General features: G+C 38.9%; 1 protein-coding gene across 2 annotated transcripts in view; it reads right to left on the bottom strand.

The window, feature by feature from the left end:
* Positions 1–12,995, bottom strand: part of ANO3 (anoctamin 3) — a 195,587-nt gene that overhangs the window by 134,440 nt on the left and 48,152 nt on the right. Inside the window, exon 1 of one of the 2 annotated variants that reach the window (XM_083885375.1) lies at positions 9,830–9,925. The exons of the other annotated variant lie outside the window; for it this stretch is intronic. Coding sequence (XP_083741501.1) covers positions 9,830–9,875 — 46 coding nt within the window. The 5' untranslated portion in view covers positions 9,876–9,925. Of the gene's footprint in view, positions 1–9,829; positions 9,926–12,995 lie in introns of those variants that run through there. 2 annotated transcript variants of the gene reach the window in all.

Here is a 12,995-nt window from a genome sequence, read left to right as displayed (position 1 = left end):
TTACCTTTTTACCTTTCTTCTCATTAAATTATATCTCTGACTTGGAGCCTCTCACTCGTTTTGTTTTCAAACCACAACATACCCTGATGAATAAAGCCAGCAGTTAACCCTGAACAGCTTCCCTCTGTTTCCTGCTGTCGTTGCTTCACTCCTTCGGGCAAGCTAGAACTCACAGGGATCAGTGAGGTTCATCCTGTTACCAAGCCGTACCCTTTACTGTCAAGGTGTCAGGGCTGGCCAAGGCAGAGACATGACACCTCTTCAGCTAATAAAAGCATAATCCATAAAAGTAAATCCAATCAGAATCTCCAGTACATCTATTGTAATTCTACTGTTATTAGTGAGGGTATATAGGGCTTCTGTGCAGACTATATTGACTAAACCTTTATGGCAAAGGTTTATTTAAGTGCAGGTATGCTCAAGATAATTACCAGATCTATCACCGTGAAATACCTTGAATCCAACCACACTTCAGGAAGAACAGCAGAAATGAGAACTACTTTTTTATGACCAGCTGTTTTTCCACTCTGTTTTCTCATTTTATTTAGATGCTGGATTTCTGAAACAGGAACTTCAAAGTCCTACATATCCTGACAGTGTGAATTATTAACAGGAACATGTTTAAGCATCTTTTTATCATTCATTCATTCATTCATTCATTCATTCATTCATTCATTCATTCATTCATTCCTCTGGACTATTTATGTTTCTCAAAATCCTTCTACTTTTTTTTACTGAACTCTGTGTACCAAGGCACTTCACATCAGCGAGAGCCATGCATTAGTGCTTGCTGAATGAACAGTATCTGCTTATAATAGAAACATGTTACCTGAAAAAGCCTTGCTTTTGCATATTACAAGAATCTTTTGTGGTGGAAGTAAATTGATGATCCTAAAGCATCTTGATTTCTCTCTCCCTGAAGTAATTTCTCCTCTAAAAAGTCATTTACATCTTCAAATACTCTTCAGTTTATAGATACCCCTACATCCAGAGAAATTTACTTAGCCACCCATTGACCATTTGCAGATCTATTCACCAATACACACGCATCTATGTTTGGATTTTTTTTAACTTTTTGTGCGTGTGTTTTAAAAATTCATCCCTATGCTCTCTCAACTCATTCAAAAATGCTGGAAACTCTTAGGATTGCCAGCTTCTCCCAACATTTTCACTGTTTGATAAGTTTTAAAACAACCACACCGAAATGGAAGCTAAAGACTGTGTTGGAGGATAGGATTTTTTTTTTTCTTTTCTTTTTCTCCGGGAAAGTTCCCTATTGCCTAAGAGATGGGTACAACTGGTACTTAAGGGGCAAAGGATGTGGCTGTGAGGAAGAGGAAGGGAAGGGTGCAGTTGGCTACACTCCTAGCTGGGGGGCTTTCTCTTGGGAAGTGCAGAGATACTGGAAGATTTTGGCTAGGGGGTGAGGAGGCTGGGCTCAGCTGCTTGCTCTCTTTCACTCTTGGGACTGGAGGGGAACAGTTGTTACTACCATGGGGAGAATTCACCTATACTGCTTCTCCGACCATGGGTGAGCCTTTGCTCATAAGAGTGGATGTTGAACTGGGACCTTTCTTCAACACCCGATTAAACTGGAAAGGACCTTCATCATTCACTCAGGTGACTCAGGAGAAACCCTAGCACCCTGACCCCCTCCCATGCCCCTCCGAGGGATCGTCTCCCAGCTGTTTGTGGGAGCCCAGCTGCTGCTGCCCAGCCCCACTGTTTTCTGCAACTGCTTCGGGTTTCTTGGGACACTAACCCAACAACCTGTGCCCGCAAGGACACCCCATGGCTCCTGCTATGGCTGCAGAGTTTCTGCTACATTTTTGTTCACTACCCCAGGTGTTCCTCTGCCATTCCAGCTGCTGCTCCAAGGTTCCTGCTACAGCCCATTTCACCATCTGGAGGTGCACTGGGCCAGGCTTGCTCTGGGGGTTCGTAGACGGAGCCCCTTTTCTATCTCTCCTGCCAGCCCACCCATTACTACCCACATGCAGAGAGACCCCAAGCTTGCAACACAGCGCCCCCTGCTGCCACCACAGGGGAGTCATCGTGCCTGCCCCGCCTGGCCGGGAACCATTAGTGCCCCTGCTGGCTGTGACCAGAACTGCACCGAAGGGGAAAGTCCTTGACAGGGAGAGAAGGCTGTCACTGGGTTCCTGGTCCTGTTTGTTGTTGCTGTTGTTGTTGGTTGTATGCCTTGTTATACATAAATATACAGTAAAGAACTGTTATTCCTTTTCCCACACCTTTGCCTGAAAGCCCTGTAATATCAAAGTTATAATTGCTCAATGGGAAGGGTTTCCATTCCAAGGGAGGTTCCCACTTCCCTTGGCAGACGCCTGTGCTTTAACCTAGGACAGACAACAAAATAGCCCACAGCTAAAAAAATACTTCCTCCTCCCACATAAAAACAAAAAACACACAAAAAGAACCAAAAAAACCTCCCCAAACAAACAAACAAAAAGCCCCACTAGTGCTTCAGGAAAATTGATTCATTAAAAACACTAACTCCATTAGTTTAATGAACCAGAAAGATAAGATAATACAAATATTATATCCATTAGACCTTTTGGATTGTAAAGACATACTATTGATGAAGCTACTAAACAGTAAGGAAAGTAAGGAGTAAGGAAATTTTTGAGCAGGAATAATTCTACTGAAGCAGAGAAGCAGAGAATAGAACATGACATTTCAAACATATTCCAACTCCAGAGCTTGCCATCATCACAGGAGCTACCTAAAGCATACGTGACTAGCTAAAACTCTTGTGTAACAGTAATGTACTTAAAAATCTTTCAACACAGATTTGAGCAAGCTCTATATTCCTTTGTTTGCACATCCTTCTTGTGCTAGGGCGCCACACCGGAATCCAGTAAGAACAACAGAAAAAAAGCAACAAGACATGGGTGGCTTTGTCCTATGTTATTACTAAAGAAATCAATTAAAACCATATGAACAATGGCAATTTGTTGTTCAAAACGTATACCCACAGATACTTTTCAAACCACACTTCCTTTTCCTGAGTTACAGATGGAATCTAATTCATCTTTCACAGTATCTTTTTTCCCACTCAGAAGATCCTACCTTTAAGCAGATCAAACAGTAACATAATAGATGGTGCTATATGCTTGATGTATGAACATTACACATGACCCAAAAGGAAACCTTAAGGCATCCCCTTCTTCAACACCTCACTTAAATATTCAAATATACTGTGAATTAAACTGTGACCTCACCAGTCAGACAAGCGAACAACTCCTCCCTTAAGTAACTGCACTGGCTAAAAGCCCTCACAAGATAGATGATAATCCAAATTGAGGCAGATTCAGAATCTCTTTCTGAAAAAAACAGTGATGAATTTGCATTCATTGTAGGTCAGAGTTGTTAAAACAACTTGGTGTACACTGCAGTTTGGTTTTGAGTTCACCTGTCTCTGATAAATAATCTACTTTAACACAGGCTGTAGAATATTTAGAACAGACCTAACTCCAGACATGTTTGGTAAAGATTTGTAATTTGGGTAACCATGTATACAATGCTTTCTGCAAATGTCATTTTGTGTTTGGCTCAAGCCAACACAGACACGCTCTTCAGCTTAGACAGGCCAAAGCAGACAACAAGTAATCTTCATGTTGCTCAGCAAACTTGTGAATTTAGCATATTCACTTTCTGCTATCACACTAGGCCTAAAATATAGATGACTGATTTTTTTCATTACTTTCCCAGTTACTGTTAGCCATCTGCATTAACTGTAAAGCAAGGCTCTTGGTACTGTTAGCTAAGACAGTGTTTCAATTTCTCACAGTTGTTGGAACTTCAAAATACCTCTAATCATAAAATATGTTGACTTACTGCTGATTTTGCTGCAAGACTTTTCAACAAAAACTGATATATTCAAAATACTACTACAACAGAATATAAACTGACAGGGCTGTTTCATTTATCATACTCATCTAGCAGGTGTCAAAAATGACAAAAAGCAGAATAAATACACCAAAATATGAAGGCAGATCAGGAACTCTCAAATTTGTGGTGATACCCAATGAAATATAACTGACAAGGGTTCTAAAGAAAATATGGTGGCAAGAGTTGCCTATTTTCACAGATCCTTATTAAGGAAATTTTGAGAAGTTGTGGAATAGGTACAAGGTTTGTCCACAGATACTACTATATAAAGCTATACTTAGAATGTAGAAAGTTAAGACATCTAATCACAGCATCATCATCTGTAGCCCAATAGAGTTACGTGACATCCCAAAAATTTCTGATATCCTTAGCTTTCTCACTTAAAATATTCATTAGGTTAAAAAAAAAGACTTTTCTACAGCACTCATGCACTTGCATAATATAAGGTTTAATATGTCACATTTAGTGATTCTTTTCAAAAAGCTCTGTATTTTTTGAAGTTACAACCCACAACAGTATAATCTAGGATAAAATGACATATTATGTGCTCTTCAAAGGTGTTTGAGTGAAAAAGATGGAGTGCATCCTAGGTTGCACAGTTGCATCAGGCAAAATAAGTAAGAGGCAATATAGCCTTATTAAACTTTGGATCTTGCCTTTCAGTGACCTGAAAAAACATTTAAAGTAACACTGTTTAAATATAGTATTGTTTTAAGGGATTGTGTTAGTAGCTGCACTGCTCTCAGCTTTCAGAGTAAAAATGAGTATGGCTTTGAAATTTTCTGTATATGTTAGCGCTCCTTGGAATGAAAACTGAAGAGCTGAGGCCAAAAAAGTTTCTGTATTCACAGTGACATAAAAACTTGGCCTTTCTGCTCTGGAGAAAAGTGGCAAAGAGTCCCATTCTCTCATAAATTTTTGTGTGACAGAATTCCATCTTTTGTAATTTCAGCAGTCTCTCTGGATTGTTAAGTTTACTCATGCCACAGAAGCACCAAACATCCTTGGAGAAGTCTCCACAAGATTCTTAATCACAAGTTCAAGTTCCTGAATACTTAAAACTCTGGAGCAATATAAAATGTGATGTTTACAAATTCTCATTTAAATTCACAAGAAATGCAAATCAATTTCACAGGTTGTTTTATAAAGAATGTAGGCCATTAAGATCTTAAAATCAGAGTAAAGGAACCATAATGGAAAGCTCTACTCTACAACAACGGTGGTTCTCAAAGTAGCTCAAAGTAACTTAACAAAAACGTCAATGAATCAACAAGCTACTCTGTGAAGGCAGAGCTATTAGAGATTCTAAAACCAATCCTTAATCCCTCTAAATCACACTTCAATTTCAAGCGGCAACATATAAAACAAAACAAAATATTTGGCACACATGAGAACTGGAATACATCTAGAAATACATATTTTATGGAGATCCTCAATTTCTTCAGAAGTCTCAATTCAAGCTATTTAAAGATAAATCCCTCAAGAGGCTAAATCAGTACTCTCAAAGACTTAATGTCTATTGCAAAGACTTAATGTCTATTGAAGTTGATGAACTCCTTCCTGCCTCATTGAACTCCTTGACCAGAAACATGAGAAGTACCCCAAGTTAGCCACTGGATTTTAATCTGCAGTCCATGTTCTTAAATCTCATACACTAAGATGAAAGCAACTCAATTTTAAAGCACAAACTTATTTTCATTTTCCCAGCATTGGACTCCTTCATTAAAAAACTTTGATAGAGGTATTAAAAAATCACCCAGCAAAGTACACAGGAAACTGTAAATAAAAGCACCCAGCAAAGTATACAGGAAACCGTAGTTGGGGTATAAGGATAAAAGTCCTAGATGTTTAAAATTTTAAGCAGCATAGTAATTGCCTTGATCTGCACTTTAAACATAGGTTTATTCAAACCCACCCACTAACTATCTGTTACAAGAGCCTCTTGCAAAGTAGGCTGCCCCTCTATCTGAAGAATATAAGTTTTCAGTAGAGTCCCCTAATAAAACAAGCAATTGCTTAGCACCTGCCCCACATCTATTATGGAAAACACAAGATCTACCATAAGGCTGCAGTATCTTTTTATGTCCTAGATGTAAAAGATTATGATTCCTAACTAGCTATCTTTCCCTGGAATTATTAAACTACAAATTACTGTAGAGATTATCTTTGCCCTTATCAACATTATATTATTTCTCTTTTATGACTAACTATTAATTAATTACCAGTTTTAAACAAACCTGTATATTAAAGAAGTATATACAGCAACATGTATTTTGCTGTACTATGTACTACCTGTATATCAATCTCTAAGAGAGAAGATTATTCTTTTGTAAAGGATGGTTAGGAAGAATCTAGTAAATAATAAACATTTCTTTCTGTTTCCTCTGACATAATTCCTCAGAGGCATAGGTTGCATTACCTTTTGAAAAAGTAAAAAGTACAAAGGTATATATATATATATGTATACACACTAATTTGGTTTTTATCAGAGAATATTAATGCGGGAAATAATTTCAAAAAACTCAGTTTCTGCCAAAGCAGAGGTTAAAAATAGCCAGAAAATACTATACAGATGGCTAAACAGATCTAACACACTGCTGTGCAGAGACACAGATTCGTCTACCTCTAGGACACTGCTCTTCTCAATAGACATTATCTTTGGTTACAAGTAGAAGAACAAGAATTGTGGAGGTGAAGAAGAATGAGATTCATTTTTTCAACTCTTTTTGTGTCTTTTTATAACACTATGTTGAGCTCTGGTGCAGGTTTTGAAACCAATGGTTTCACTCTGCATACACAATTTGAACAAAGAGCAAGACAAAACGATGGCAGCAGCCTCCTACTCTGAACACCTCCTCACCCTGTCAAGAAGGGAAAGATAAATTAAAGAAAAACAACACCTAAATTCTAAACAGTAACAAGTCCTTGAAATCCTTCTTTCTTTCTTTCTCTCTCTTTCTTTCTTTCTTTCTTTCTTTCTTTCTTTCTTTCTTTCTTTCTTTCTTTCTTTCTTTCTTTCTTTCTTTCTTTCTTTCTTTCTTTCTTTCCTTCCTTCCTTCCTTCCTTCCTTCCTTCCTTCCTTCCTTCCTTCCTTCCTTCCTTCCTTCCTTCCTTCCTTCCTTCCTTCCTTCCTTTCTTTCTTTCTTTCTTTCTTTCTTTCTTTCTTTCTTTCTTTCTTTCTTTCTTTCTTTCTTTCTTTCTTTCTTTCTTTCTTTCTTTCTTTCTTTCTTTTTCTTTCTTTTCTTTCTCTCTCTTTCTTTCCCTTCCTTCCTTCCTTCCTTCCTTCCTTCCTTCCTTCCTTCCTTCCTTCCTTCCTTCCTTCCTTCCTTCCTTCCTTCCTCTCTCTCTCTCTCTCTCTCTCTCTCTCTCTCTCTCTCTCTCCTACTTGTTGAAGACTCCTAGACACCCAAGAGACTGAAGAACTTAGCCTTATTCCTCCAAACCTTGTAAAAAGAGTTTTGGTATTGAAACCACAACTTCTCAGCTAGAACAAAGTGCTCAGAGTAGGTAAGAGGGAAAAAAAAGCTCTCTACCCCATTCTGTCTCCCATTTGAAAAGTTATTCCTCTTTAGCAAGTGAGTTTGAATATTATGTTACCTGGCAATAGGTAGGTTCTGTTCCTGAAGACTTTAAAATTATTTTCTATTTGTTTTCAGGAACTATGAGATTTCCTGACACGTATTTTTCATACATGATTGAGAATCCACATAAAAAGTAAAGCCCTGTCAATGCCCTCCCCAAAAAATGAAGCTTGTTCTTAATGCAAATGAAGCATACAAGGCCCAGCTGTGATGGGCATTTCGCCATTTCATGAAGATTACCACTGATTCTTTAAAGAAAGGGAATTTAGGGCACTATTTTGTGAGCAGCTGGAAAACAAACAATGCATTTAGTCAAAATCTCAGCAACAGTAAGTTAGAAATTACAGCAAGCAAAATATTAAACTTTGAATAAAGACTGATATCAATACTAAATTAAAAGAAAAAAAAAGACACAATGTTTTCTGTTTCTGAGATCAGTGTCTGTGAACTTCACAGTACCAGATGCCCAGCTTCTTCGCAATATCTCATGATAAAATGACAAATTCTTGATTACGATTTATGTTTGCTTAGTTTTGCTGTAGCCTTTTGCTCAAGATTTCATACTGCCCTCCCCCATTCCTAAAAGCTTTAGGCTGAGAAAAACAGACTGAACTCAGGGACATTTTGTACAAAGCACACTGCATTTGAGAAGTTTGGGAAAGTGATAGTCATGTTAATCAATACAGTACAGGTTACATAGCTCCATAAAAGCACCCTCTCTTTTGCAAAGCCTGATGACTGGCAACATACCTTAATCAGGATTTCTTCAGGAATAAGGAGATGAGAACAATAATCTTTTCAAAAAGTAACTGGCAAAATTCACTTAGTGTTTGCAAAGTTTTATGACTTGTGCAAACACAGCGTTTTATAAATCACAAGTCAAAGAATCTGAACATAGTTCAAGTTGAATTAGAACACTGAAAGTTAGTTTTGGAGTAGGTTTTTTAAGATTGTTACAGAACAGCTGCATTTATTCTGAAGAGCCTTGACAACAATTCTGGAGCTTGCTAACCATTGCTGCAATGTAAGAAATACTGCCTTATGAAAAAGTAAGGACTAACACTGTGGCTTCAAGGCTTCTAATGCTTTTATAAACGTAGACTTGACAGGTGAAAAAATATTTTTTTTATATTAATTAATTACCTTTGAACTAAACTAGACTTTTTACAGTCTGAGACAGCACCACTCATTACTGCACACAAGACTGGCATTAAATGCAAAACCTCTACAGCAAGGAAGTAAATTTATTATGGGATTACCAGAATGGAAAAAGTGCTTTGAATTATTTATTTTAAACTAACGAGTCAAAGAGAAGAACTTGAATGAGGTAAAATCCACTAAGTGACCTCATGATTTATGTATAAAGATTACCATTTCCTATCATAATTTATGGTATACTGCATTATAAGAATAATTTAGAAAAAAGTTTGTCTGACTGAAAGAGAACAAAGTGAGAGAGATCTTGGTTCATCTGATCCATCAAAGTAGAATTAGAGAGAAAACAATATAGTAAAAATATTGGTTCCATATCAAGAAAAAATAAAGTTCATTGAGAGAATTAATTTTTTTCTAACATGAACACTATACAAGCTTTATAGTGATGGCAATCACAACCTGAAAATCATCTTTATATTTGCTGATCAGCAAAGAGCTTCTGTTTGACAATTAAATTCCCAGACAAAAAAACAACCCAATACATAGATTGAACCTAAATTGTATCTGCACTTATAACACCAGAGCCCTGCTCACAGTTACAGCCAATATTCTTCCTCTACTTTTGTACTTGGATAACAGGATGATAGGAAGATTAAAACAAACCCAGTAACAACTGCAGTGAACTCTAGAGGGTGAACGACCTGTCTGTATCACGCATATAGGTATCTTTAGATTCATCTGTACAACAGCTGAGACCAAAGCAGCACCGCTGCTTTTCAAGAAGAAAACACTCATGCAGGGCGGGGCCGACGTGGGGTCGAGGCCGGACCGGGACTCTTCGGCCCCCGGCAGCCGCGGCGCGGGCAGGTCTGTGGCGCGGCTCGGCTCGGCTCGGTCCGGCCCACCGCACGCCACCGGGCGTCCGCCCCTCCACTGCAGCCGCATTCTTTGACACCCAGTAAAGCATCTGACAGCATCAGCACGCCTCCAGAGCAGGACCCGGGCTACAGTCCGCATGCCGACACTCACGGTCACGAGTAGGCGCGCACATAGAACGCATCGGCACCCACGGGGAGAGAGGGCACGGATACCCGTGTGCCCCCTCCCTGTGCACCCGCAGAGCAGGCAGGTGCCCGAGGCCTCCCGATGACCGCCACGGGGACAGCGGCGTTTGTACTCACCTTTCTGTTGGCGAAAGGACTGGATGGATCCCGAATGGTGAACCATCCTAGCGGACAGCAGCCTCCGAGCTGCCGGCCCGCCAGCTGCGGCGGCGGGGGGCGGGAACCCAGCGGCGAGGCCCAGCCCGGCCGCCCGCCGCGCAGTGGAGGCCGAGGGAATGGCGACGGCAGCGCCCGGCGGGGTGGGGGGAGGCGGTAACGCCGGGCCCCAAGTGACGAGGGGCGGGCGCGGAGCCGGTGGCTGTCACTCCACCCGCAAGACGGGGAAGGGAATTGTGTCCGCGGGAATCGGCGGCAGTCTCTGTAGACCCCGCTGAGGAGGAGCGCCGGCCTCAGCACGGTTACGTCTTGGCTGTGTTATTCCTATTGCCTTCCTGTACCCTTGTCTCCCTTTGGAAGACATCAGGTGTTCCTATTGAGATGAAGGGCAGCGAAGTAAAAATTGCACATCCTTTACGCACTTACAGCTGTATTTAAATCTCAACGTTGTGCGTTAAGGTCGTGTTGTATCATCTCTGTTCCTGTACTTGCACCATGTCCCTAAGCTGCATCACCAGCTTTTTTTTTATTTCCACGTATTTCATAAAACTTAAGAGTCTCAAACTTACTGCAGATAGTATTTTACTAGAAGATACTAAATTGCACATCCAAGCCTAATGTAGCCCATTTCTATGCTATTGTGTTATAATTTCCCCTTTCTCCACAGTGTATGCCAAACGGCTCATTCCAGACAACAGAAGATTCAAACTTAAAAGATTTTTATTTCTTTCCTTGTTGCTCTTTGCTCACATTATTCTCTTTGGATTCTGAATATTTTTTATTATAGCATCATTCAATTCTTGTAGAGTGTTTTGAGTTTGATTTTTTTTCCTACCACAATAATCTGGGGATTTTGGTGCTCCTAAATTCATTCAGTCAACTATTCTAGCCTGCATCTAACAGTATCTATATCCTCTTCACCATTTAGGGATACAAACATTATTTACTCATCAGAAGTTAATTCAATCACAGAACTAGCACAGGTTATTACAGCATTCTTCAAAGTTTGTGACTCCATTTGTGTGGTATCAGATTTTTTTTCTGACAGTAAAAGCAGAACTTCTGCCTAGCTCACTGGGGCTTGTCATATGCCATCTGATAAAAAAAAATTTACATAATTGTCACCCCTTACTGCAGGCCAGTCTGTACTATAAAGTTGTACTTCTTTGTCTATATCAGTGTAGTTATGCAACCAAGATGGATGCACACTTTTTATTTTTGTGCAAGAATGTTTTTCCACTATGAAAACATATTAAACAACCATATTAACCAATACATCCATGCATGGGCTTCTGTAAAAAGGTAGGCAAAATAAAAATTGCATCCTAACTGGTGAGGTATTCCCCAGCACATTTTTTTAGAGTATAACAAATACTGGTCTTACATAACACACAGCTGGCACATCTAATTGATACCATAAGGGGAAGAAATAAACTTACCTCCTCGGGATAGCTGTCCACATTTTGGGTTGGTCTGCAACATTTGCAGAAGTTTTGTGTGTTAGTTTAAAAAAGAAGATGCAGAAGCTGTAGTGCTGGGTATCCTACTCATTTTTTGATCTCCAGTGGCTGTCTGCACACTGAAAATAATGGATGAGGCATTCCTCTGCATTCTTGAAATTTTAGAAAAGCTACTGACAAAATCTTTTTCCTCCTGAGATACAACACTATAGTTGTTGCATGGCAAAATAAGTTAGCCACTGAACTTTTGCTGATCAACAAGTTCTGGCAAAGTAAAAGCAAACTAAAAAAAGAGGTAGAATAAAATCTTTGCTGTTTATTTTCAAACTTTAATGTAGACATCAAGAGTGGATTCATAGAGATTAAAACCAAGTCTGTACCCTGAAAGTCAACCAGAAAAAAAAAGAGAGTATAACAAAAACTATAAACTTTGTCATCAATAAACATATGGAATCTGCAAAAAGCAAAGGTAGTTCTTCCACTGTAATGGTCTAAACCTCTATCAGGTTCTAGGGCAGATCTATTTCTTTGAGAAACTTTGGCTGACACCTTTTGAATTGCCTAGGAAGTAGAAGAGCAGTGTACATTATGCTACTTCTCTTACCAGCACAAAACAAAAGAGGGCCATTACTGGCTCTCCAGTGATAATAATTACGAAATGCAGAAGAGAAGAAGAGGGGCTCCTAAGTAAAATTAAAGATTAAAAAGATTACCATGCTCAGTCTTGGAAAAGAGGCTGTCAGCTGTCAGGTACTCAGGGCCATCCTTCTAATTTCTGGTCCATAGACCTCCACAAGGGTTTACAGAACTCCTGAACTCAAGTAGATTTCACTGACACTAATAATACACAAAATGATGGGAAGAGAAAACCAGGGTAAGGCAGTGCTCAGAAACCCTGTACAAGAATTAAATTCTGAGATTAGGAAATTACAAAATATATATATTGTAATTATAAAGCTCTATTTCTAACAGTAGGTGAAATGTATGCATGAAACTATGCATAAAACAACTGGGATTAAGGTCTGCAAAGAGAAGAAAAAATACCTCTACAATGGTAATTTTTAAATTTAATCTTTCACACTGTCAACTGACTAAACTTGATAATTGTAAAATATGATCGTATGAGGATCTTGAAAGATAGTTCTTTGGTAAATAAAGAGAGTTCGAAGATCTTTTTAGAGTGCAGAAACCAGAATAGTTAAGAATTGATGGCTAAGATATGTAGGAAACACACACATTCTTAGGCCTCATATGCACGGGCTACCTTGGCTTTGAAGTTCATTGAAATAAAAATCTACCCAAAAAGCACTGTCTAATGAATGTTCTCTTTTGAAATACTTAGTTATAGTATACTATGTCCCACATTTAGGTCTCTGTAAGTTTTTATAAATCTTTTCTCAAACAGATGAAAGATGGAGAGCAGATCAAACAGAACTAGATTAAAATCTTCTACCTTGACAATCAGCAGAACCAAAATCATTACTTTAAAGCTTAAGGTTGATCTTCTTGAGTTTTACTTGAGTTTTAGGTTTTTAGTTTTGACAGTGAGATTAATTCTCTGTGATAGACATCCTTTTTCACGAGATAGTCTTTGTCAGAAGAGATAAGGAAATAAGATTTGGTCTTGCTTCATCATATTACATCTAGCCTTGTGAAAATCTGTATTA

Source organism: Zosterops lateralis, assembly GCF_965231275.1.
Source record: "Zosterops lateralis genome assembly, contig: SUPER_6_unloc_1, whole genome shotgun sequence".
Classification (NCBI taxonomy): domain Eukaryota; kingdom Metazoa; phylum Chordata; class Aves; order Passeriformes; family Zosteropidae; genus Zosterops; species Zosterops lateralis.
This window is presented reverse-complemented; position numbering and strand designations above follow the sequence as displayed.